General features: G+C 41.1%; 1 protein-coding gene across 2 annotated transcripts in view; it reads right to left on the minus strand.

Annotated features, from left to right (window-relative positions):
* EEIG2 (EEIG family member 2) overlaps positions 1 to 19,783 on the minus strand; it is a 29,629-nt gene extending 9,846 nt beyond the window's left edge. The window contains exons 1-5 of one of the 2 annotated variants that reach the window (XM_068406767.1): positions 19,606 to 19,783; positions 3,207 to 3,327; positions 2,569 to 2,598; positions 1,933 to 2,049; positions 702 to 748 (exon numbers count right to left, since the gene is read on the minus strand). In XM_068406767.1, coding sequence (XP_068262868.1) covers positions 702 to 748; positions 1,933 to 2,049; positions 2,569 to 2,598; positions 3,207 to 3,327; positions 19,606 to 19,754 — 464 coding nt within the window. In that variant the 5' untranslated portion in view covers positions 19,755 to 19,783. The remainder of the gene's footprint in view (positions 1 to 701; positions 749 to 1,932; positions 2,050 to 2,568; positions 2,599 to 3,206; positions 3,328 to 19,605) is intronic. The other variant, XM_068406768.1, reaches the window with a different exon arrangement.
* Between the last annotated feature and the right edge of the window lie 8,174 nt (positions 19,784 to 27,957).

Consider the following 27,957-nt stretch of genomic DNA (forward strand, 5'->3'; position numbering starts at 1 on the left):
CAATTTCATCTTACTCATGACTAGGTTTTTCCCTAGCGTGCGTGTTAGTCCTGTGGTTAGTTATGGAAGCTAACGTGCTCTAGCAAAACTATTACATTTCCTTAACTACAGATTAAGGACAATGAGGCCAAAGGATCCTGAATATAGAGCAGTGTATTTTCCTAACTACCTCCCCTCTCAGATGTTACCTCTTGCATCTTTGACTAAGTTGCATAATGGCTTTGCTAACTAAATATCTGTAAGTGCTTTCTCTTGTACTAAGTCATATCACACTTCTGTTTTTTTTAAATAAAACTTTTTAAATCATCTGAGACTTCTGAATAAAAGGCGTAACAGCACATTTTCCAAACACAAGTATGAGTCAGATCACCCCATACCAAGTACATTTATATAAGCTTGCTGCAGGAACAGTTCCCCTTAAGTGTTTCTTTTATTATTTTTTTTTTTTAATTACAGATGTACAGGCTAGTATTCTTTGCTTGAAAATATACTAACTATTTAACAGCAAGGAGAACTATGATGCTTCTACTGGTATTTTTACCATGTTAGCCATTATTCAGCTACCATCCCATTTTTTTGTGCCTTTTTTTTTTGATGTTGTTGCCAGATTGGAAACATTTATAAACACAAATTAGAAGTGTAATTCTGAACATGGAATGTATGACCAAAACACTAGCCACACGGATTTTTTATAAACTTACGTTTTAAAGCATGGGTCTCCAGACATTAGCTGCATGTTGATCAAAACCTACACATTAAGAAAACAAAACCCACTGTAAGAAAAAAAATTGAATTGGTCTGTGATGCATGGTCATGTCACTAAGTTATACTTGCCACAGATCTTACATTTGAGTAAAATAAAATTGCATCATCACATATGCAAATAAACATACTTAGGCAAAAAACTACTTCTTTTAACAACACAAAATAGTATTTAAAGTAATACAGTTGCATGTACTTCTGCAAAAGATAACGTAGATCAAGAAGAATCTTAGAATCATTAATAGTTAAATATGGCTTCAAGGAAAAATAGAGAGACAGGAAATCTAAAAGATTAATGAGCAAACAATATTGTTTAAAATAGTGGGTGCTGAAGTATGTTCTTTGCTGAGAGCGTTCAGCACACAGCTACCATACGAGAACTGGTTGTGCTAACATCAGAGATAAAGTAAAACCACAAAAGGTAAATAATGCCATAGGACAACAATGCATTGAGAAGCCTTGTTAGCTGGGTCAAAGCCATCAATTAAAGCTTTTCTGGAAAAAGTCTACGACTGTCTTAAAGAAATCAGAAAATGCATGCTTAGATGGTATGCTCAATACTAATAGAAATTAATCCTAGTGCCTTAATAGGAAAAGAAGGTTTTGAAAAATTTACTTGTACCAGGTTAATGCAGCTTATTCAGTTTTGTAAACTCCCTGGACTAATGGGAGAGAATGGCAGGGTGAGTTTGTTCCAACAATGCTCAGCAATTGTTACAGTGATTACTATCAAATAGAAAAGGAAAAGTTCCAGGAGTCATGGAGGTGTTGAAGCTGGCTTATACATAAATAAGCCAATTAAGAGATTCACTCTTAGAAGAGCTGCACAGGAAGTTGCCCAGTCTTAAAAATCTAACAGCTACATTTATATGAATGTATTAACTTTTTTCATCATGCTTCCCTATTGCATTTTTCAATTCCTGTTAGAATAGGAATACCTTTTGAAAGCTTTTCTTTTACAGCTATCCAGCTCCATTTCAAAGAGGAGGACAAATTCTGTTTTTGACTGCGTGGATTTTAATGATTCTCTCTAAACAATGCTGATGTTTTTACTTGAAGTTTTTCTTCTAGAAAGAGGTTCAGCAGATGTATTTTAAATTTCATTAAGTGCTCAATAATACCACTTGTTCTCTGCTTTACTAGTTTAGGTATGATAAAGGAAAAAATTACTTTGAGAATGGAGTTATCCTGTCTTGTATTTTTGGTATCATATCCTTCCAGTAAACAGCGACGAGTGGTATTTCCCGATCCAGCAAACTCTGCTAGATTTAGATCTGCAAATCCCAGCTGTTAAGAGAAAATGACAAAGTTAATAGTAAGCTTATTCCTAAATGAAGGTAATTGCTACATGCACAGTATGGAGTGCCACTCAACAGCAGTATCTCTCAAATACAAATAAGAGGATGCCCATTAAAGGGGGTGGCCCAAGGTAAAAGCAGAAAACAAACTTTGAGTGTCAAATTCTGCATAGCTCTATTTTCAGTTAAAAATTAAAATCTCAAGAGAAAAAAAGAACAAGGAGATTTTTCTTTATTTTTAAAAGTAAACACATGCAGAAGGGTTTACTTTTATCAACGCTTTTAACATACTAAATTGAAAGAAAAAAAACATTCTGGTGGTATAATATTATTATATACTTATTATACTATAACACTGATCGAGAGTTTCAACACCACTGTGTCACTATAATGCACATAATGAAATCACAGGCATTAGAGTAGTATTCTGGAATTACTTTTAACAGGGCATAAAATGACAAGAAAGAAAAGCTAATTGGCAGGCAAAATTAAATACATCTCACTTTACCTTTGCATATGCCTTTCCTCCTTTTAACTCCTAGAAAAAAAGACATGCCATTAAGCCATTAAAGATACTGACTGGGGTTTTTTGTTTTGTTTTTTTTTTGTAGAAAACCAAATACTAATCTTGGTTTTAAAACAGCTCAACACACATTTGCTAGGCTGTACTGTTGTCCTTTAGAACTTGGTATTAATAATGTCCTTGGTGCAGGCCAGCAGGAGCCTGTCATCTTGCGGAGGCAGGGAAGGGTGAGTGCCTCATGCCCACCGGCATTCGGCTCTTGCGAAGTCTAGCCCCAAAGGTAGGAAGTGCTGCATACAAAATTCTGGTACTTAGCAAGTTCCAGGCTTCTAAGTGTACTGCTGCTTGCTAGAAGTATCTAGCAAGGGCTAACTTTATAAAGATTGATGAGCGATTCCTTTGCCGTCCTGCTGGAATAAGTGTTCCTTTCAATAAGACTGTAAAAAAACATTAATTAGTCAAGGTAATTAATAAGATTACTATGAACTTTTGACTAGAAGAATACCCGACATGGTTGCAGCTAAAATTTGCATTATGAAGTTTATCAGACATTTTAAAAATTAAACCAAAGCAGGTGAAGAAAGAGCAGGGAAAGAGGAGAGGAGGGAAAAAGAGCTACTTACCTTCCGTACAGACACCCTGCAAATGCAAGTATCCAGAATCCCTGTTGTGGCACTGGCACTGATTTTACACATAAATAGGAACTTTTTCTTCCAGCGAACACAGTTTGCCTGTACTACCTCCCTGCAAACAGAGAATAGATGCTTTTTATCAGTGCATATACATTCAGGACCATAAAATGCAATAGGACAGCTCAAAAACAAACACTGTTTCCACTGTTTGGAGAGTGATCACTTCATGCAAAATCTGTTCCAAGGCCTGCATAATCGTCCCTCATTCTTCTCTTTGTGTAGCAAGACTAATAACTGTTTCAAACCTTGAACACAATATTAGACCTACAGAAAAATTCAACAGCCATGTGTTTTTGCAAATGAATGAAACCGTGATTTCTCCAGTTTGCCTCAGGAGAGTGAAGTCTTCCTGAACATTAGCTCCCAGGCACTGTCTTCCAAGCTGCTGAGCTTTGGAATGTGCTCAAGATACGGTCTTTGACAAGTCGTTTTTCAATACAGAGAAAGGGAACATCATACAAGCAGAACTACATAAATTTGAAGCCTGGAAAAGTACAAAGGAGATGATATACAATAACCAGATACAAAGTAATGCACTTGGGGCAAACAAGAATTTCAGCTACTTACTGGCAGCTTGCTATTTGAGAGCAAAATAAGATTACTAATATCTGAATGGATTTGTTCAACACAGCAGGATTACAACCTGACAGTATGATGCTGAGAAAAAGGCAAAATATAGAATGCTTGCAGCTATATTAATGTCATTATGTAAGGCTCAAATGGAACACATTCTGTTTGGGTAACTCTGGTTAAGCAAGAACAGACTCCAAAATGAACAGATACAGGGATGGGAAGTAGAAAACTCCTGTATCTTATAAGAAAAAATAACATATAATAAAAATATACTGGTGATTCAAACACTTTAGCAACCAAATAACTTTTAAGTCAAATGAAAAGTGGTTAGGACCAAAATAAGGCATAATCAAACACCCATTTAAAACTGAAAATTACAAGGTCTCAAACCACAGAGCAAGTTTCTTGAAGCGCCTTCAAATAAGAGAAGTAGGAGCAAAAAAACCTTACTGTATTTAAAGACAAGGTTGGCCAGTTTGTCAATAACAGGTGACATAAGGACTGTGATTCTGAGGGACCTGCCTCAATGATCAAAAGCTCTTTTCTAGTCCCACATTTCTAAACTCCGAACTGTGGAGAAACCGTGCTAATTTCTTCTATCGCTCTAATCGTTCAAGTACAGTCTTCCCATATTAAAGCAATATTTGTCCTTTTTCTCTTCCATTTTTCTAATACATACATTCCTATGGTTTTTATTAACGTCTTACAGCAGCTTATTATTGAAGATCCGGTCTGACATCTTTAACAGAGGTAGAATTTTATGGTTCCGCCTAAGTCGGAGTCAGAGTTTATCACCTGTGGAGAAACGATGAATTGCAAGGCTCATGCAAAAGCTCCGATTTGCTGTGCTGGTGAGACTGCCAGCTACAGCGCTCACTGGTGCTGTGACTTGCTAAGGCAGGAATAAACTAGCCTGCCTAAAATGAGTCAGTTTAATGACCACAGACTAACAGATTCTGATGATACAACACTGAGTCATATTCAAGCATGTGACCTAAAAGGAACAGGCTTTGCACACTACAAGCTACCTATCTTTTATCCGTTATGTTTTATATTGTAAACTTTCCTGTGCTTTGGAAAAGAAATCCCAAACTGACAGTATATGAGTTATTTAAATCCAAAATAGAACCTGAATTCAAAAAAGGCAAATTACTAATAGTTACATCCTCTACTGGAAACAGGCTCAAGCAAGAAGTCATCAAGTAAAATACAATCTTAAAGGGATATTTGATAACTGTTAACATTTGTTACACTTAGGAGGCCTAGGAATAACTATTGTAGCACTTACGTGATAGTTGCTCAACTCTTAGGTAAAGGAAATAGTCAACTAAATGTCCACTGTCGAGCAGAACACAGCTATCCAAGTGCATATGTATCTGGGGTCTGTGTATTTGCAGGTTTCACACACTGTGCTTAAAGATAACACAACTTCTGAGAATGCTTTTTTTCTGCAGATCACAGTGGTCCAGTAACTTAGAAATGAAATCTCCGTAATTTATTTTAAGTAATTTTTTAAAAATCTTTTTTTTTCTAAGTAACACTTTGAGCTTATCCTAAAAACAAAAAAATAAAAGGTCCTCTTCTCTCTTAGAAACACTACCACATCAAAATCAGTTTTACCTTTTTCATGAGCTGCCTAGCTACAAATTTTTGCGTCAAATAGAGAAGGGCTATTTATGTCAATATCTCAAGTCATTAAATTCACTGTAGTACTCTAATCGTTCTGTCAACAGTTCTATCAGGATAGATTGAGAATGCTAGAAGCTCTTATGAAACAATACTAATGTCCTTCTGTGAGCACCAGAAGCAACAGGCCTGTATCGATACTGAAAGACAATAGACTTGTTCACACCCTCAACCCTGCTGGTAGTTACCCTAACTTTCAGGAGCTTGTTAGACTAAAAGGACTGAGCGGGAAGGTGAATGTGAATGCAGATTAACCAAGTGGTATGGTTGGTCAAGATTTTCTTTTACTAAAAACATCACATCTTGGCACACTGGTAGTATTCCTCCTAAAAAAATCCAAACACATAGAGACAAAAAAAATCGCAGCATCAAATTTTATATGTAGTTTCAGCACAGAGTAAGGATCTCAGTTTTAACACACCACTGTAATTAAAAAACTTCTACATTAAGGGGATAATTAAAAATGCTGTCACCTAAACAAAGTGATTGTTGTAGCCAGCTGTCTGTTTTACTGGACTTTAAAGAGCTACTGAAATGAAATCTTACCAGAAATATCTAATCAATACTGAAATGTATGCAATTATACAAACCTTTATTAAGTTTCAAAAAACAAGAACTCTTAACAATCCTTTGACTTAAGCTCGCTCTCTAGTCTCAGATCAAGGCGTACCAGCTATGGCCAAGAATGCACAGGAAGCCTGCATTTGCACATTACTATGCATCCAGTAATATCTGCCAAACAATCTAGTCTCGAGTGTCCTTTTGGAAACTAGAAGCAATGTAGATTTTCTGCTATTCATTATAAGGCTATGAAACAATACTACAAGACTGAAAGTGTTCACTTGTCATCCGTAAAGGTCCCTTATAGCATCTGCTCAGCATACAAGTACGACAGTTGTCACCACCCTTCCCTTACCACCCAGGATACCACTGGGACTACCACTAACAGAATCACTCCTCCTCCTATTTATCATTTCACTAAGTTCTTGTCGTGTTTTTACGTCTGTAACATTTCCAGTTATTAATAATACTTTTTCCTACAAATAATACCTTTGATTTTCTAGATGTTTCTGTAAACTCATAAGGTCAAAATAACGTACTGAAATCTTTGTACAACTCAGTATTATGGTTCAGGTTATGTTTCTGCTTTCCAGAACAGCCTTCCACCTCCACAGAAAACTACAGTCAAAGCAGCTTTACATTGTACAGTTGTATAGTATTCCAGATATCACTAACATTATAGTAAAAGATAATGTAGTGAACATTAAATGTAGTCTTTTTGCTTGTAAATACAAGATAGATGTAAGTAACATCTGCTTGATTAATGTAGGTGTCCTTAAAACCTTTAAGGATCTTGAATTTATTTCACCATACCAGTTCTACTATATGTATATAATTGTTCAAGTAAGGAAGACAGCACAAACACACAATGTTTTTGGAAGACTCAGTCCACTCATATCACAGGTCAGGATTTATTCACACAAATAATTTAATAAACACTAAATAGGACAATCAGGTTTTTAAGTTCTCTTACAAAGAAGAAATGAAAAGTTACAGTAAAAATGCCTCAGTTACAGATACTGATGCTCTAATTCTTGTAAAAATAAAATCGGGTAAAACCAGGAATATGCCTTCCTCCTCATAAGGACCTCAAAAAAGTATCATTACTTTCTTTCACTGGCACATTGTCCCATTGTTTTAAAAAACAAGATATTTGAAACATTTGTGCACAACGTGCAAAAAAAACCCAACCAACCCCCCCCAACAGTTCTACTAATTCCATTATATGAAGAAAAATTGAACGTATTTTAACGAAGGTAATTTTTGTGTAAGAAAAGCACCAGCAAGTTATTCCTCTCATGCAGAAAAGAACAAGTCAGATAATCAGAACAGTTAACTTTTAAGAATAATATCTAAGTTTCTGAGATTCTTAGTTCAAGTGCAAGGCCTTTAGAAAATAAACAGTTATATTGATGGGTTACTATGGAAATGAACCCAGATAACTTCTTGGCAACTGTGCCTGTGCTACGGGGCACGCTGGAGAAAGCTTTCCGTGATGAGTCAGTTTCCTATGAGCCTCACAGTCACTTCACCACATGCAAAGCAAAACCAGTTGTTTTATGAATCAAAATGTATCTTAGTTACTAAGATGCATGCAAATACGTACTAGGTTGTCACGCTTTGGTGTGACTTAAAGAACCCTGTCAGTAAGACCTAACCAAGAATAAATTGAATAGACAGATATTTTAAGATCAATTGATTCCAAAGTATAGTTTAAATTACCATCAGTTCGACAAATTAAGTGTTTTTTCTTTAGAGGGACAATTTCACATTGACTAAATTTCAAATGCAAGATTTCAGTTGTAGACAAGCCTTTTTCTGTATGTATTTTATGTACTGTACACAATTGCAGTTTAGAATGATGAGTAAGTCTTGTTTTTTTCTGATTCACAAAAGAAAGAAAATCAACACAAAAGAAACAACAAATCCTAATCCACTCAACTCCTCATCCTAATTTGTTAACAAGTGATGGGCTCTTTTTTTTTTTTGAAGGTCTTTGTGACCAGCAGATTGTTTGTTCATTTCCACATGGATAAAGGATATGAATAATGGCTTGTTTCAGCAAATAGCCACAAATGCAAAAATAAATCACTTTTAAGGACTTCAAGTGTCATGGGAAAAATTGCTTCTTGCCAAATGGAAAAGCTTTAGCAGGAGAGGCTTAGAAAATAAAGAAGCCAAAACTCCTTGCGGGCATTTACCAAAATACTGTGTTCCATTCATTAGAAAAATGTTTATTTAAGTTTTTATCTGACAGCCAGTTATAACATTTAGCCATATGGTGATGATTATTTTAAATGGATTGTTTTTCTAGTGCAATTATTTTAGAATCATTGGTCACCAAAGAAACAAAAAATTTAGAGCATTTGTTTTCAGTTTTAAGATGCCATTCAGTCTTTATATCACTACTTTCACATGAAACTGCTTCTAGGAATACTTTTGGAATCAATTGAGTCAGTATGCTTCTTTATATTAAGGGGTGTTTGCTTAGACATCTTAAAGCTTTTGTACAGAACATGAGTTACCTACTCACTATAAATACCTTAAAAAATAGCTTTTTCACTCCATGAGGTCAATGGGAATATTATTGTTATTATTTTCTAAAGCTGGTAGTTTGATGGGAGGGTTGCTTTGGACTTATAAGAATTGTTGAGGCCAGGTTCTTAGAGTCCAAAGTACAGTGAACAAAATGCCTTTAGAAGAGTTATCTCTGAGTGCGTGCAACTTTTCCAATATCGCCTAAGTTTTGCTTGCTTCTTTTAGGGGAAAATACATCACGTTGATGAGAGTGCGGGAGAAGTAAGGCTGCTGCAGCTCTACTCCTCATATCCAACCAGTAGCGAGGCTGAAGGTGTATTCCCGGTAAGCACCCACCCACATCACACATACACAGACGGCCACCCAGATCACAGACACACAGAGCACTCATGGAGACAGCCAGCACCAACAGCCTCATCCCTCCCCTCTCTGGCAGAACAGGACAGAGGTCACCTAGCAAGACCCATATATAAATGGCTCCCAGGCCACACCACCTACTCAACAGCTAGTCTGGCTTGGTCCCTGATAGCATTTACACACTCACACACTTGCGTTCAGTCCAGGTGCTGGCACCACAGGCACACAGGTTTCTGACTCCTAGTTCCACCCCAGTGGCTGGCACTTGGTTTCACTCATTTCGTCGCTCCAGTTGCTGGCACCCGGTTTCACTCATTTCGTCTCTCCAGTTGCTGGCACCCAGGCACATGGGTGCTCTGGCCCACGATCCCAGGCCAGTTGCTGGCACCAAGACTCTCTCTCACTCCAGTTGCTGGCACAACGGACACACAGGCCCCTGTGACCCACAATCCCACTCCCGTGGCTGGCACTTCAATGCACTCACTGAGGTCTCTCCTGTCGCTGGCACCAGGCACCTGGGCCCTCTGATGCAGAGTCTTGACTCCAGTTGCTGGCACTCAGACCCACCCCCCCCATACACACTGAACAGAGAGCCCTTCACCCAGGAAACAGCTAGAATGTTGTTTAATATGAAGATACAGTCGACTGCACTGATTACAAACAGGGCACGGCCGGACAAATGTACCAACCAGCAAACTATTTATACCTAACTGGCCCTTTTATCCCCTTACTTTTCTATTTTCTCCAAATCCCCAACTTGTTCCTCCCCAAATCACCTAAATTAATCCCTTCTTCCACCTTTATTTCCTCCCCTAAACAACCCATAATAAGCCTCTTGCCCTGCATCCCATAATGTGTCTCGTAGTCCTATGCAGCAACTCCCCTCAGTCCCAAAGGTGCTTTAATGCTAGCTAAACACGATGGGTTTCCTGCCTGGACAATGGGGCTGAGACTGTCTTGGGACAGCCCTGGGAGGGGCCTGGACAGGGTGTCCTCTTGTGCAAGCCCATAATTTCAGTTCCCCACCTGCCTCTGTGTCCCTGGGCTGGTGTAGATGGGCCTTTGATGGGCTGATGGCTCCTGCAACAGGCCTGGGAGTAGATGGGGCAGGGTATTATTTTAGCTCCTCCACCCTCCCCTGCCTTTTGTTTCCTGCGCTTGGTTGTGGGTGTGCGTATGAACTTCTATAACCTAACAAACAGCTTCCTTTGATCAGCCCTTGGCTGAATAAACTTAATACAGTTAGCTCTGTCCTTCGGATACCAGTACAGTGTTTAGTAGATTGGAGTAACGGAGTTACTTTTAGTGTAGGAAATAGTCTTTTAAAATGGGAACAATATCCCATTCATATACGTATTTTTTATATACATATATATATATATATATATAAAACCAAACGTCTTTCTTCTGCAGAATGCCAGAGCACCTAACAAAGAATGCCAATGTCATGATCCCATCTTACAGAGACAGGATTTAAGGCATTAGCCTGTAATCTACCTTGATTTCAGTAAAGCGTTTGACACGGTCTCCCACAGCATCCTCGCAGCTAAACTGAGGAAGTGTGGTCTGGATGATCGGGTAGTGAGGTGGATTGTGAACTGGCTGAAGGAAAGAAGCCAGAGAGTGGTGGTCAATGGGACAGAGTCCAGTTGGAGGCCTGTGTCTAGCGGAGTCCCTCAAGGGTCGGTACTGGGACCAGTACTATTCAATATATTCATTAATGACTTGGATGAGGGAATAGAGTGCACTGTCAGCAAGTTCGCTGATGACACAAAACTGGGAGGAGTGGCTGACACAACGGAAGGCTGCGCAGCCATTCAGAGGGACCTGGACAGGCTGGAGAGTTGGGCGGGGAGAAATTTAATGAAATATAACAAGGGCAAGTGTAGAGTCCTGCACCTGGGCAAGAACAACCCCATGTACCAGTACAAGTTGGGGGCAGAGCTGTTGGAGACCAGCGTAGGGGAAAGGGACCTGGGGGTCCTAGTGGACAACAGGATGACCATGAGCCAGCAGTGTGCCCTTGTGGCCAAGAAGGCCAATGGCATCCTGGGGTGTATTAGAAGGGGTGTGGTCAGCAGGTCGAGAGAGGTTCTCCTCCCCCTCTACTCTGCCCTGGTGAGGCCGCATCTGGAATATTGTGTCCAGTTCTGGGCCCCTCAGTTCAAGAAGGACAGGGAACTGCTAGAGAGAGTCCAGCGCAGAGCCACGAAGATGATTAAGGGGGTGGAACATCGTGCTTATGAGGAGAGGCTGAGGGAGCTGGGTCTCTTTAGCTTGGAGAAGAGGAGACTGAGGGGTGACCTCATTAATGTTTATAAATATGTAAAGGGCAAGTGTCATGAGGATGGAGCCAGGCTCTTCTCAGTGACATCCCTTGCCAGGACAAGGGGCAATGGGTGCAAGCTGGAACACAGGAGATTCCACATAAATATGAGGAAAAACTTCTTTACGGTGAGAGTGACCGAACACTGGAACAGGCTGCCCAGAGAGGTTGTGGAGTCTCCTTCTCTGGAGACATTCAAAACCCGCCTGGACGCGTTCCTGTGTGATATGGTCTAGGCAATCCTGCTCCGGCAGGGGATTGGACTAGATGATCTTTCGAGGTCCCTTCCAATCCCTAACATTCTGTGATTCTGTAATCTAACAGTTTATCAGCCACACTTTCAGTGCCCTCAGTGGTTCAGGTATTTTACAGTAAGATTTGACCTTTCCTAGGCTATCATCTTTAGCATTAGGGAAGGTATTGGTGGATATAGAGTTCTCATTTAAACTAGGGAACACGTAACGGGTTGGCATGCCAGAGAAGAATACCGTCTTGCACCCCTCTTACCCCAAATCTAGTTCCATTTCAAATTTGTGCAGTCTCACAGTTGAGGGAGAGATATAGGTAACCATGCAACAGGTAGCCAGAGCAACTGAGTTGCTGTCTTATCAGTCCACTTCCAAGTAAAACTTTGTGCACTACTATTCAGTCTCCCAAGATCAGACAAGTAGCTTGGTATTTGTAAAGCATTAAGATCCTCAGAAGAAAATTACTCTTACTACAGAGAAACATAGTCATTTTGATTTAGATCCATGCAGCTGAAGCGTCAAACAGTATGGTTTACTCTACTGTACACACAAACAAAAATACAAACATCATCACCCAACAAAGAGATCCTTCACTTTCAAATGAAACTAAAAGCATTCCTGCTGATTTGATAGTCGAAGTAAAAGCAAACACAAACAGACAAATATGAAATTAAGACAGGTATTTTAAAGCAAATAAAAAGAGATCTAGCACCAACACCAGTACCAATTTTATTCAAATGTATTCTGTGCATCTAATACACATAACTTAATACATGTAACAAACATGCTGCCTGTGTGTGTACCAATTCCAACCTCATCATCTTTAAAGAACATCGAGCTACAAAGGAGCAAAAAAAATTCAATAGAACTTATCAAATACCAAGCTATACTTTAAATTGTTAAGTTATTTGATAACCAGAATGCTAAACTTAGTCTTCATATAGAAGCATCTCTTGAAATTAGAGCTCAGAGCATGATCTCTGAAGTATACACTGTTGTAATAAAATTTTGCAAAGCTTCAATTTATTTCTTACATTCAGGAAGAAATACAGTTTACTTTTCCTTTAATATTCTGTGTTTCCTCCATGCCTGAGGCATATAAGAAGATACATTCTCTCCAACAAAAACATTTTTTCCTAAGCATTGCAAAAAACCCAAACAAAACCAGTCATTTACAAACAGAGCTTCAGTGTTTCACAAATTTCAGCACTAAGCAAACCAGCAAACAGCTGGCTCTGCAGGAAGAGCTCCAGTTGTTTACAGTGCACAACTCCCCTGTTAATTTGCTGTTAGTACATGCAAAACTTCAACAGAGCAATAGTTTTCTATTCCACATGGTTTTACTCATAATAAACAGGTTGAATCTTTAACTAGCAACATTTCATGTCAAGTATTTCTTATAAAATATTTATAAACCAATCATCACATGGAAACAGAGCTGCTTTGGAGTACTTTTACTTAACAAAAAACTGCTGGTTACAGGCAAATGCAGAGACCTAAGAGAGAATTAGCACTGTGAAGGGTAAACTGCATTAGCAAGACCATAGCCAGCAGTTCAAAGGAAGTGATTGTTCCCCTCTGTTGAACGTTTTTGAGGCTGTATCTGAAGCACGGCATCAGGTTTTGGGGCCCTCTCAGTAGAAGAAAGACACTGATAAACTGAATCAAGTCCCGGGGGTGCGAGAGGAGGGTCTGGAGTCAGGGATGAGGGGGATGAAGCACTTGATGGAGGAGAAGTTGGGAACATGGGATTTTTACAATCTGAAGAAGAGGTGAAAGAAGATCTCATTGCTATCTTCAGCCACCTCTGTTGAGTTAGAGAGAAGACTGAGCCAAACATTTCTTAGTGGGGAGCAGAGAAAGGAAAAGAGGCAATAACAGGAGAAATTCCAATAAAATACGGGAAAAATGTTCACAATAAAAGTGGTGAAGCAGAGGGCCAGGTCGTCTACAAAGACTGGAATCCCTGTTCTTAAGATTTTCTGAAGCTGACAGGACAAAGCTCTGAGCTTTCTCATGTAACTGAAGCTGGTCTTGCTTTGAGCAGGAAGTTGGACTACATGATCTCTAGCACTCCCCTCCACCCTAAATTATTCCATGAACAGAAATAGTCCTTCAAATACAAAGGCAATCAGGTGCTATGGTGCTTGCAAATGGCAAGTTTATGACAGCAAAATACTGTGCTCCATGTACTGTGCTGGGGTCAGGGGGGAAAAAAAAACCCAACAACATCATCATTAAACCAAAGCGCCTATTCCCCTGCACAAGCCAGACACATTAAGCATAAAAGCTTTTCCTCCCACCCCTTCCTCTTTACCAGATGCCTGACATGCATCTCTTTTCAGGAACTTTTTCCTGAAGAGCTAGCTGTTGGTGTATCTCTTACCAGTACTTAGTTACAGTAATGAAAGTCTCCCAAGAATAAGCCCTTTTCATATCTGCAATAACCAGTTACATCCCATGCAAAATGTGGTCTGTACAAACATTTTATCTCCTACTATAGCCCAAAGATGACCCTCTTCAGATCTAATTTTATTTTCTTTACTCCTTTGATTAATTCTTTGATTTTCCTTCTATTTATTTCAGAGATTTGATTTCTTCATCCCTCTTGTTTCCACACCATTATTCTTCCACCTTTGTACATGAACTCTCCCATTAATATTTTAGCCTGGTTTTCTTCCCCTTCAGCCCTGGCCAGAATATCCACACCAATCCTTGTACATCACGTTACCTTCCTCAAGCACATTCTCTAAATCTGTTGACTAAACCCATTTTATTGTAGCTATTAATGAAAGGCTGAAGAGGTACAAAGAAACTACATTTGGGAAAAAAAAAAGAGTTATAATTTGTAAGAACTTCCCCTTCTTACCTCTTCCTCTCTACAGAGAGAGAGAGGGCCTGGAAGCTGCTCAACCAACAGTCTCTTTACAACTGAGAAAACACTAAGTGGACATTTGGGAATCTGAAAAGAGCAGCTACCAAATTGCAAGCCAGGATTTTCATCCCACCACCAACTTGCCTCACAGCACTTGAAAACTTGTTTTGTTTCAGTTTATCCAACTGCAAATCCGGTTACAGCTGAGAAGCTATTAGAAGTAGCGTTACCTATTACCAACTCTGAAGACTGTCAGCAGGATTCATACATCCTGCAGGAAGATGAGTGATAGAGACAGTAATACCAGGAGACAGGTATGTTTTTCTAACAAGTACTTTTGTTTTAAAACAGAAAGCTGGTTAAGCTGTGTTACTATCAGGAGAAATATTCCCTTTCAAATACAATAGCAGCAACAGGGAAAACAGTGGTTAAAAAGCAATTTGAAGAGCCCAGTGAGGCAGAAAATGTACTTGCTGGAGTCACAAAAGCCAAATGTAGTTTTAGGCAGTCGAGAAGGAAGTAGCCAAGCATCACTAGAAGAAAGAAACTGATTTATTATCTTCCAGATAATAAGTACTTCTACAGAAGACAATTACATACTCTAGCCTGTATCTGTTAGGAATAAGAATATATTCATGCAAGTAATGCAAGATCTCTGAGACTGCCTCTTCAGGACTCAAGAGCGTTCTGTACGTTAAAAAATCTTCCCTAGAATCTGTTGGAGAATAAAACGTTATCGTTCTCAGGCACTCCTAATCTGTATCTGTCACAAAGATACCGATCATCATCAGCTGCTTAGTTCTGAATGTTGTTTTGTAAATGAAGGGAGAAAGAAACATCAGCAGTCTTAAGTGTCAGAAATCAGATCTCAAAGGCAGGGGAATATGACCAAACTGAGGATTGCAGTCATAAGAACACACCAACCAAGAAGTCCTTTCCTTGAGTGGGGTGCAGGTAGAAATCGAGCTAAAAATGTAACTACCAGGCTTACAGCTACTGTAGCTTAAATCTGTACAGTACAGTGTTGAAAGTACACCCTCAAGAAATAAGATCCTTTACTTTCCAAAACTTCTTTGATTTCCTCGTATCTCATCTGTTCTTTTGCTGCTGGTTGAGCAACAACTCAGCCTATGAGCAGTTATCTACTCTAGGGGCCCATCAATTATTTCTTCAGCCTGTTAAAATGAGGGCAGTTGCAGACAGCCTATACTTTCAATATATTTATGTCTTCATTAGACTAGCCTTGAATAAATATGCTTAGTATTTAGTCAAGTCTATACCTTAAAACAGTATTTTTCTGTTCAAAACATTCATAGGTGTAATTTCTGCCTGGAATAATCTTCTGTCCTTTCACGGTGCAATAGACATTATGTGCGCAATATTTTATGACCAGGCAGTGCATAGTTGCATAGTATCCTGGAGTCTACCCAAGTATCCTGTATTAATGTATCCGGTTTCACAGAGAGATCTCTATTATCATCGGCCCAGGGGAAAAACAAACATGTAGAAAGACACCTTTCCACATAGGAAGCCAGGCTTAAGCTAGAAAGTTTTCTACATTAGAAGGTTTTTTAGAATAACTTTGCATACATTGGAAATCTACCCTTTGCTATAAAATCTAAAAACACTATTGTAAAGATCCAGATGTCATATTAGAAAGCAATTTCAAAAAGGGGAGGGCAGGAATTACACTGTATGGCTGGCAGTTCACTAAAACAACCAAACAGAACCTGCCCCCTCCTGCAACTTCTTTCAAGGTTTTCCATGTTGTAGAGTCAAAGCTTATAACCCATTAATTCTCCCTAGAATTCCAGGGTCCTGTCCTTGGACACGCACTCAAACATTCCCCCCCAGGTATAAACGCTGCTACTGCTTGGCTGTTCAATGTCCTGGGATCAAAATATTATTTGACAGTACCAGATTACTTTAAACAGTTGAGTATTTTGTCAGGTAATTAAGCATTGTAGCATTATAATACAGAATTTTCTTTTCCTACAGTAAATATTCACAAATATGCACAGGGAAGTTTCAAACAGAAGTCTTCAAATTGGAGTTCTAAAAACTACATACAAACACAAAACAACACAGTGATGTGTAAACAATTAATACGGTTGCTATTTATACACAAACCAGATCGCTATGTACTGCATTATACGAGCTGGTTTTATCTGGTCACAGAATTTCTGTACGCTTCAGGCACACATCTGTGTCAGCCAGAAAAGTAGCTGGACTCTGACAAGTCTCCAATAACATGGACCATGGCTTCGTAACGTATTTCTTACATCTCTCAGTAAAGATCTTAGAAGTGAAAAAAATATTTTTCAGTAGCTTGAACTGTTATCTGTCTTCTTTTTGTCCCATTTCAGCGTTCAGAAGGATGATGGCTTGCAGGATCAGGGCTTTAATCCTTCATACAGCATGATCCACATGGGTCTGAAAAGACAACTGCTTGAATCTGTTTTCATTACAACTCACTACATAAAGGCCTTTATTCCAGTGCTGCCAGCCTGTGTTTTTATGACATTGCTTTCTCAATGAGTATGCTTCAGAAAGAAAATGCTAATAATGTTAGGCTGGTTTACAGCCTGTTGATATGACTGCCTTTTTGTTTTGTTTTTTTTTTTTTTATAAGGCAAGCGGCAGCAGGGTATTGTTTTGTGTCAGTACCAGCTTGAGAACTTAATAACTGCTCCCCAAAAAGTTATAGTTTACTAGACTTCAGTCAGTAACAAAAATAAAAGCTATTAAGAAGACATGGTCAGTTTTCCCCTGTATTATACAATATTTGAGCTGAGTTTCTCTATTACTTTCTGAAACACAATGCAGCTCTTCAAACTTTTACAATGCTACAAAGATCACTACTTTAAGGATACGACTGCCAGCTCTCACTGAAACTAATAAATGCACGCAACTAGAAGACGATGGCAATTAAAAAAAGTTTGCAACTGACAAGTTTTGAAATGCTGCCACTCTGATGTTAACTTAATTTCTTCATTATTTATTCAGACCTTTGCTGAATCACCACTGTGAAAATCCATCTGTTAATTCTTAAGCCAAGAGCAAAAGCACTCCCTAAATTGGCACTGAAGGATCACTAGAGAGGAATTCTTTACCTTCCTACCAGCATACCTCAACACTTCTCAGTCCAGCAGGATTGGACCAGTTACGTTCACAGGGACTTTGATATACCAGCATATGTTTCACTGCTGTTCTTATTTTTAAGCCATACCCCCAGAAAAAGAAAATTGAAGAATTTCAAAGCCTCTTGGAGTTCAACACAATACTTCAACACAAGTTTTTACATCGTTGCACTTCCACTGAAACTTCCTACGTACACATACTACCTGCTATCACACATATTTCACTCTGGTACACTGTTCACATTCATGAAGATGTGCATGTATGCCTTCGAGCTTTTAATTTTAGCATCATGAACAGGCGAGGCAAAAAAGGCTAAGATCACAACAATGTATCAAAAACATCAGCTCAGCTGAAATCAACTCCTTTGAAATAGAGATACTGTCTAGAAGATGTGTATCAGCCTGTGAAAGTGGCTTCAAGGCAGTAAGGGCTCCATTAGGACAGCAACGGCACATTAGTGCCTGAAATCATGATTATCATCATCATCTACTACTCACAAAGAAGTCACTCACAAGAAAAACATTGAAGGAAAAAAGAGACATGAAATGAGAACAGAACACTGATGCATTGAAGACCCTTCAACTGTACAGAAGAAAAATTAATCTTCAATTATACATGCTAGTCTAATGGAATGGTTAAATAAGGAGGTTGTAGGCCAAAGTCCCATTTTTATGCTCGTTATTCTCCTTGATTAATTCTATTTACAGAATCAAAAGCAGATAATTTAGCAAGCTCTGTAACAGCAGTATTTTAATAAGAAAATAACTGAATTTTCATAGATTTATTACTGATTTCTGTCTGGTCCCAGAATTCTATGAGACATTTTTCAGTAAATCCTTTCTGTAATAACATTAAGGTAATATAATACCCCATACAACATGAACAAGTGTACTGGGAGGGTAGTCTCCTCCTCCCCAGCCCTAAAGCCAAGCACACCCTTCCTATTGACAAGGTTCTCCCTCTGCCTGGTACCTGGAAAAAATTAACCCACTTGCACACTGTTTACCCATCGCTACTAGCGGATTGGGAAGCCACCTTCACAGCAGATGACGGCTCAATTGCTGAGGCACAAAAAAAAGAAAGAAAAAAGAAAAAGACAGACACCTGTCTACAGCTGCACTGGCACGGCAGAATTAAGCATGAACAAAGTAACGTATATGACCTGAATATGCACAGGAAATACGAGAGGACTTTCCCATGAAACTGTTTGTGTTAACTCTCCATGTAAATATCCACAGAACGAAGCACAGTGAGCCAGTGTCCAACAGAATAAAACATTAAGGTTGCACAACTCACACTCACAGGGCACAGCTCTGACTTCAGACTTGGTAGCAAGAAATCTCTTCCCCTCCCGTTACCCACCCAACCAGCAAGCTTTATAGCTCGAGGCATTGTCGCACAAGCGACCGGTTCCTCCAGGACAACCCTCATCCACTCATGGTGAATTTCCCTGTTATTCAGTGTTTAAGAGACGTGTTACGACTTCAAGCAGCGAGCGGCCACGCAAGCGGGGAGTCTACAAGTGCTCCCACATCTGTCGCCGTTGGTGCTGGTAACACGGACGGGATGAGAAGACAGCCAGCCGGGCCGGTGGCAAGCCGTGCCACAGCAGCTTTGAACGTCCGTGCCCGCTTCCCTTCCCGAGGAGAAAGGCGAGCAGCACGCCCGCAGCCGCCGGCGCTGGCCCCGGTGGGGACCGGAGCCGCCAGAAGCCCCTCAGCAGCCGCCGGTGCCCGGAGCAGCGGCGCAGCCGCTCCCTCCCCCGGGCCCCCGACCCCCGCCGGCCCGGCCAGCGGCCGCTGCAGCGCGGGAGCGGGCTGAGCCCCGGCCTTACCCCGTGCGGGGCGCGGCCGAGGGGACGTGAAGAGCGGGCGGAGAGGGCTGTAGGGGCGGCCGGCTCCCCGGGCGGGACGCGGACTCGAGCGGAGCCCGCCGAGAAGGGGCGGCCGCGGCCCGGCCAGAGCTGCCTGCGGGGCAGCGGGCGCCCCGGCTGCCGCTGGGCTGGCGAGCCCCGGAGGCACGTACCGGGAGGACTCCCCGCTGAAGCTGCCGCCGTCCAGCAGCCGCACCTTGCAGAAGAGGATGCCGTTGACGAAAGGCACGGAGGAGAGCTCGTCCAGCTCCAGCTCCACGCGGAACTTGAACTTCTTCTTCTTCATCATGATGAAGGCCATGGGCCGGGGGCTCCCCGGGGGCCGCCCCCAGGCCGGGTCAGCGCCGCGCGGCAGCTCCCCTCCGCGCCGGCCGCCCCGCTCCGCTCCCATGCCCGCAGCGACGCCGGCACCGCCGGGCCGGAGCGTTGCCCGCCCCCCGCTCAGCCGCGGCGCCTCCCGGCCAGCGCTTACATGGCAGCCGGCGCCTCCCTTTCAAACCCGCCCGCCTGCGCTCCGCCCGCTGCCCGCAACGGCTGGCGGCGGGGCGCGGCCGGCTGAAGCCGTTCGCCGGCGCTGCCGCGCAAAGGCTTAAACGCCGGCGTGTCGTTTCATGGGGGAGTTGGTCCGCGCCGTTGCAAGGGTGTTTGATAACGGGAACTGGACGTGCCACTGTGTCCGGAGGAGGGAGGTGGCCGCGGCCCCGGCAGAGCGGAGCTTGTGCAATCCCCCCCGGCAGCTCTGCCCCCTCCCGGAGACCCTGCTGGGGCGGCGGGCGCGCCCCGCGAGGGGAAACCTGCTGCTTTGCTAACGTTATGGCTGTTCAAGGTGTTATTTTAACGTTTAGACTCTCACCGTTTAGACTTTTAGAGACATTTCAACTCTGAATTTAGGTTCCTTCCACGGTAATTCAAACCTCGCCAGGGTCTTTTACAGCAGTTCAGCCCGTCATTTACAGCTAGCTGGGCTTCCGATAGGAGCAACAGATGCCCATAGTCTTGTAGAGGAGGTATGTACGCATATGTGTTTACATTTAAGAACAGTCCTGTGGCACAGATGATCACAGCAGCACACATGCAACACTTTGTATAACGTATAGTTCAATACCAGCACGCGCTCTCCAGGGCATGGCTTTGACTCAAAAACCCATTCCAGGAGACTAAAACATAAAGCAAGCTCCGAGCAACCTCCATCAGGAGGTCAGTTTCCTCTTCATAGAACATTGCGTAAGAAAACCCTAACACACAGCGTGTCTTCCCACAACCGAGCATTTATTCACATGATAAGAAAAAGAATTTGTATGATTGATTATGCATGCACTGTGATGCTGAGCCCCTAAAACCTTGTTGCAGCTCATGAAAATAACTGCTGTCCCTCGTTCAGGATAAACACATCAAAAGGTATTTTTCATGGAATACATACCTGATGGATACAGACATCACAAGTAACATGTGTGGCTAAGTAAACCAAAACATCAACTACTGTCCTGTAGCATGATCCTAGGAAAAAAGGAAGTAGTAAAGAGTAAAAAGCATAAAAATGGAGTGAGTGGAAGAGAAATGCTCTTGCTTTTTTTCTGTCCTGCAACATCCAGATCATAAAAAGTATTTCTATACAGAGTTTTCCAGTAAAAAAACTACAAGAGTAGTTCTGATTCCATTATCTGTTTCATGTTCTTAACAAAAACTTCCCTCCACAATTCCCAAATATCAAGTAATCACCAGCTCTGAAGCTGTTTAACTAGAGTAAAATTAATATGAAGACATCTTTGGGAGGAGGTCTAGGCATGTGGCCTTGACCTAGGAGTCCCATATCCATGTCATGCCCCCCCCCCCCAGCCCTCAGCAAATACTTCTTCAGTCTGCTCTAGAATAATTCTGAAAGTCTTCTCTCTTTCACACACTGCAGCAGCCTACACTACGTCATACTAGGCAGGTCTTTGGGTACTGTGCTTATCAGCTCTCTGTTAAAAAGAAAGGGAAGGTAAAAGTGTTTCAGCACCTAAAGAGAATGAGTTAGTATTTGGTGGGTATCCACTTATACCAAGATGCTTATTTTTTTCAAGGCTAAAGAACCCATTCCCGAGATTTGTTAAAAACTAACTTTAAGGCTGATGGAAGAGATTACCATATTTAGCTAGAAGGTCCTGTGTATTAACATCTAGGAAGAAAAACAGGGTTGAAGAAACAGGAAAAAAAAAAAATAGAGCTGCATACCAGATGAATTATCTGTGGGAATTTTGAGAAATACAATTGGTCCAACTATTATATAACACCTTAAAGAAAATCTGAACTAACTTACACTTGGTTGGAGAAAAAGTAGATTAATAACCTTCGTAAACTATTACAGTGTATAGAGGAATATATGCTCTTGAAGTAGTCTCTAATGCGAGGAGATCCTCTGTTTAACTGAACTTCTCAGGAAGTCGTAAGAGTTTATATGCTGAGTGCAGTGACAGGCTGTAACAGCCCTGACCAGCCTCACCTGGGTCCTCACCCACACCCTGTCCAGGGGGCCCATTTAAGCTCAGCTCAGAGCCATCAGCTATCCTTTGAGCCCTGTTGTAGCTCTGCCTGTCTGTTGTGTGGTTGTTACATTGTAGTCTTGCCTGTACCTTGTTGTGGATGCTGACCTGTAGGCTGATTACTTGGCTTGATTTCAGACCTGGTTTTTTTATTGCAGCTGTGCCTGACTGCTGTTGCTGGGCTGAACCCTGCGTGTGTTTTCAGCATGACCACAGATCTGCTGTGCTGCTGTGGATGCCTGCTTACCTTGCCCAGGTATTGTAGGGTGGGCCCTGGCTGGTGAGAGCCCTGCCCTGCCGTCTGTGGCACTGTGCTCGGCTTCCTGCTGTGGGGAGGGAGCTGGCCCCCACTGCACCCTGCTGTCCTGAGAACTGCTGAAACAAATATGGGGTGGGAATGTAGTTTTTCTCTGAAAAAGCCCAGCTTTGTTCAGGGGCTATATTTACCTTCTGAAACTGGTGACTTGGAAAAGTATTCTATATTGAGTATAACTTTCTTCATCAGAAAGAGTCAAAGTCAAAAGTGTCAGAAGTATAGATTTCTAAATATATTTAGAATCTTTAATCAAAAGGTTCTCAAAATAGTGGAGGAGTTTTTCAAAAAAGGATAAACACTGTGGGTAGTGTAACAATCCTGTGTTGTCATTGATGTAAAGCTTCTGCAAGTTTAAAGCACTAGAGTTTTATTTTAGGAGAAATTCATGAATCTTTAAAGAAGTTGGATGTTACTCAAGCAAAATCCAAAACTCAAAGATTCAAGAAAGAATAGTGTTTTTCAAAATACCGCAGTTACACCAGGATAAAGCAAATAATTCAAAAGCTGTTTACTTTCCTGAAGAATATAAGATTTCAGTCACAAAATTGCAGAAGTTAATAAGGAACTTCCTTTATGGACAAATGAAGCTCAGCTCTCTGGGATTTTTAAATCTTCCAGAGCACCAGCGTATATGTCATTGTTAGAGACAGCACTGATGTGACTTGTCTTCATTCACTCAGCCTATTTGTTTTCTGTAGCACCATTTCCCTGCTGGGCACTTCTGTTTCTGACCTGTAGCTCCTTTTCATGAGAGTAGTGGCATCAGAAAAACTTTGAAACATTCCCTGGATTTGGCTTTAGATGGATCACTGCTCTTGATCTGACATAAGGTCTGGGCTATAACCTGTACCCAGATCAGTGCTTCCAGCAGCAATCAATTGTGAGAACTCTGTCTTGGTCATGAGAGGTTAATTTGGATGCCTGAAACTAAATTAAACTAAAAAGTGAGCTCAGTGGGAACTAAATGCAATGTGGGTAAGTAAACGCTATAATCATGACACTTCTCATGCTGCTTTAAGAAATACGTGGTGAAGTTTGAGCCCTCCAAATATGTTTGTACATGTCTAGTGCAATCCCACATGAGCAGTCTCTCTGGTTACCGTCTGAATGATCACTGCCTTCACATGGCATGGCTATTTAAAGCTGTGCTGTAAATAAAGCTCAGGTAACAGCCGCAATCCCACAAGGTGTTCTGTGCCCTCCAAAATGGTGATGTGTCACAGGTAAAGTCAGAACACTGCTGAAGCGTACCCAGCTTAACCTCCATGGACAACAGTAAATCACGATTTCTTAACTTGTAAACAATATTTATCTGTATTACAGCACCAATCTTTCTGAATTAAGACATAATACCTTTTTCACACTAAACCAGTCCAATGCCATGTGCTGGAAAAGACAAGTACCAGTAAAGAAAAAAATCTGTGAAAAATAATAAAAGAATCTGAATTTACTGTAGTTTGTCATTATATGATACTAAGATTTCAAAATATGTTTGTTTCAAAGAGTTATTTTATAATGATAGTTTAAAACTGAGCTAATTACATTTATATAATGGAGCAAGTATTCATTTTATCCTAAAACAAGAAAAAACACTGAACTTTGTCTGTTGCCTTTTAAATATTTATTGCCTTTGTGTTGTTTAATTATATCTTCCAATGTGTGTCCTCAAGATTGCTCCTTCAGGTGACATAACATTTCTAGATGTACTTAACAGACAATTTTTAACTGTGTAGCAGAACTGGATTTGATTTCATCTCTTAAACATTACTCAACTTCACTGTAGTCCCTGGAGTTAAGCCAGTAATGACTTTTGGCTCATGCAGCAGCCTATTTTCATAATTTTAAGATCATTATGTAGTGTTTCCTTGCTCACAGAAAAAGAGCTATGGTATCTAGAGCAGACACTGGATAATGCAATTCAGCTGAGTTATCTTTTAGTCTATTAATAAAATATATCAAGGCTGCTTCTAGCCTCTGAGGTTTTGTGATATTTATAGCACTTCCTCTAAGTGGATAGTATTGATGCAATTTAAACATTTATTGTATATGTATTGATACATATACTAATTAAAAGCTCTTGTTTTAGTAAGTTAAATACATATGTTTTTCTGATATGTTTTTGATGTTCTGATACTAATCAGTGTTGATATCAGAAAGCCTTGTAATACTTAATACAAATAATATAAATGTTAACAGAATTTAAAAAAAAAAAATGTTATTTTAGATGCATATCTTGGGCAAAGAGATTCCTTGACTCAGATATCCTTTGTGGCTATGCAGTTCCTTCAAGTAAGGAAAAAATCAGAGTGCAAGAGGATGGACTGTTCAAAACTCCTTTTTAACAAACGAGGACTCTGGAAATGATGCAGCCCCAAAACATGTCATATAAGACCATCTGTAGAAGGGATGATAGTTTTGGCAGTGCTAGCTTCCAAATAATAGGGAAGATATGTTTTCTTGTCAGAGATGTAAATGAGGCAGAGCTCTGGAATTGTGTTTGTGGTCACTGTCTCAGATGTGACTGCAGTAGGTTAACTAGGCCTGACCAGCGTCTGTATCTTTTGACAAGGGCAATGGCTTCCTCACAGACATGTATCTAATAGTTTATCTGTCAACATATGCCCAATGTCTGAGACTCTTACCTGCTTTTCTCATTGATATCAGCCAGTCATACTACAGTCAAAGCATACAAACCTTCTGCACAGCTCTGTGCTACTTACCTCATTTTCAGGGAGATCAGTACAGATATGGGATCGCTCCATGAAAATGTATTTCAGTGTTGCTTCACATCTTGAGTAAACAGTTGGACCAAAGAAATACAACCCATACTTCCAACCTTCTGCCATGCACACAAGTCAAAGCTGAATCTATTTGCAAATATGAATTCTCTTACCATCAAGCTCTATCTGTTTTCTGTGGCCTACTTTTCCTACACCACTCCTAACACTATGACACAGCTATAGAAATTATAACTATGCAGGATGCACTTATGAAAGCCAAACCTGCCAAAATGAGCTTTTCTTCCTTGTTGCTTCAGGACGAACAAGTGCATCTTTTCCTCTACCTTGAATTTTGGACTATTGACACTAACGTCTCAAAAGTGTTAATGACAACTGTAAAGCTTTTAGAAAAAATGTCAGTATCCCATTGAAGTTGTCTTATTGTCTTGATCTTCTGTTTATGCCTCTTCTTACTTCAGTCAATCATCCCTCATCAGACACTACTTTCAACCCATACTGCAGATAAATTATAGCAGATAGTCCACAAACTTGTATGTATTGCCACTGAAGTAACAGTTCTATTTAAGTGTTAAACAATATTTTAAGCGTGTATATAATAATATGTATTCACTCTGATGTGATTACCAAAATGTGGTGTCTGTTATTATGATGCTAGGAAAATGTTAATGCTCAAAGCCTGCAGGTTCCTGTGAGTGCTTGCATATAGCTTTATTGATCATGTGGAAATAATTAGCTGATGTCAAACATCTAAATGATATTAGCACACAATATAGGGTAAAACTGCCTGAGGTCAATTTAAGTGTCTGCTTCAGGTATTTGGTGTTAGTTGTTGAGTGGTTCTAGTTCATCCATGCTGTTAAGATATAAGTACAGTTATTTAGTATGATATTCATCACATAAGAAAATAACTGTACTTTATCAAGACCTCAGATGATGATGGTACTGGATGTTAGAAACCTAGTGATATGCAATGGGAGCTTAAGGTAGCACTGTTTCATTCCCACTTATGTCATATTTCTACTTATATTCAACAAATAGTACAGATAGTTACTAATTGCACATTCTGATTAGTGGTAAAAGGGAATGTTGCACTCACTGTACTTTATTAGATAAAGATGTAAGGGTGATGGTATGAGTGGAAAAACAGCATCAAAGGCTGTAATACTTAACAGTATTACATCGCTGGGATGCAGTGACATCAGCAACATTCACTTCCCTTATTGCAGAAAGGAGTAAAATATGTGCAGAATCTTCCTACTTCAATACACAATGTTAGCTGTACTAATGAAGTAACATTTTTTTTTTTATTTGGACCTATCTTGTTTAACATATTTATCAGTTAGGTGGAGGCAGCAGAGCACACTCTCATCAAGTTTCCAGATGGTCCCAAACTGTAGGGGACCGCCTGGTGTGCAGGCTGCCATTCAGAGAGGCTGGAGCAATGGGGTGTCAGGGACCTTATGGAATTCAACAAGGACAAATGTGAAGTACTGCGCCTAGGAAGGAATGGCCCCTTGCAACAATACAGGCCAGGGTGCAGTTCTGCTGAGAAGGACCCCCGGGTCTTGGCAGAGAGCAAGCTGAGCATGGGCTAGCAATGTGCTGGGCTGTATTAACAGGAGCATGGCCAGCAGATGGAGAGAAGTGATTATCCCTTTCTACTCTGCACAAGCTAGACTGTATTTAGATACTCCAGTCCAGGTCTAGGCTCCCCAGTACCTGAAAGACATGGATAAACTGGAGAGTTCAACAGAGGGCCACCAAGATGTCTGGGGGCTGGAGCACTTGCTCTGTGAGGAGAGGCTGAGAAAACCGAGCTTGGTCAACTGAGAGAAGAGCAGGGGGACCTGAAGGATCCTAAAGGTTTTGTGGGGACCTAAAAGGAGGCCTCCACCCTCGTAGTACCTACAGAGAGTTTATAAAGAAAATGGGGCCAGGCTCCTCATGGTGGGGGGATAAGAGAGAGCAGGCACAAAATGAAATGAGAAAGGCTCGAACTGGATTGAAGGGGAAAAGGTCCCTCCCTGAGGACAGTCAGGTGGCCGAGCAGGCTGCCCTGGGGAGGTTGTGCAGTCTCCGTCCTTGGAGGTCTGAGTAACCTGGTCTGAGTTCATGGCTGAGCTTGCTTTGGGCAGGAGGTTGGACTATAGACTCAGTGAGGTCCCTTGCCACCCCACTTATTCTGGGATTCAATGACCCTATAATGCAATCAGGTAGTCTTTACATGTGCAAGTCACAGTAGCATCTAGCCCTTTTTCGAACACCAATTAGTCTATGGTCAGACAACATAGCACATTAGCTTTATTAATTACTCTTGAAGCAAGGCTACTAAGTTTTTGCTATAAGGCTGAAATACACTTTCCATGGTTGTGTATTGACTGAATGTGCACCAGGCGAGCAAGACCCAGTTCAGTGGCTCTTGTTTTCACTGCAGCTCTCTCACGGAGAGCCTACTTGCTGACGTTTTCTGTCCTTTTGTTCTTATACCAGTTGTGTCATTTAAGAAGTTCCTTTTGCGTTTAATCCACCGATTTATTTATTAAGCAAAAAACCTAGAAGTCTCCTCTCCTAGTCTTTGTTCTGTTAGGCTAAACAAGCCAAGCTCTTTCAAAGGTTGCCCTTCTGGTCTCTAGACCAGGGGCTCTTCACACAACTTCAACCCAGACCTCAACCGCTGGTGACTAGAATGAGCCAAAGTATCCGAATTAGGTCATTTGCAGCGTTGTTGGCATTTCTTTACTTCAACTGCAAACGTTTTAAGGGCGGGAGGGAGAGCTGAGGCGGGCCTGAGGGGCTGCGGCTGCCGCCCGCCCTCTTCCCGCAGCCGTTTCCCGCCTCAGCGGCGAGGGGGAGGAGGGAGGCCGGGGAGCGCCCTAAGGGCTCCCTCCTCCCCCTCGCCGCTGAGGCGGGACCGGGCCAGCTCCT

The sequence above is a fragment of the Nyctibius grandis genome, chromosome 8 (assembly GCF_013368605.1).
Source record: "Nyctibius grandis isolate bNycGra1 chromosome 8, bNycGra1.pri, whole genome shotgun sequence".
NCBI classification, from domain to species: Eukaryota; Metazoa; Chordata; class Aves; order Nyctibiiformes; family Nyctibiidae; genus Nyctibius; species Nyctibius grandis.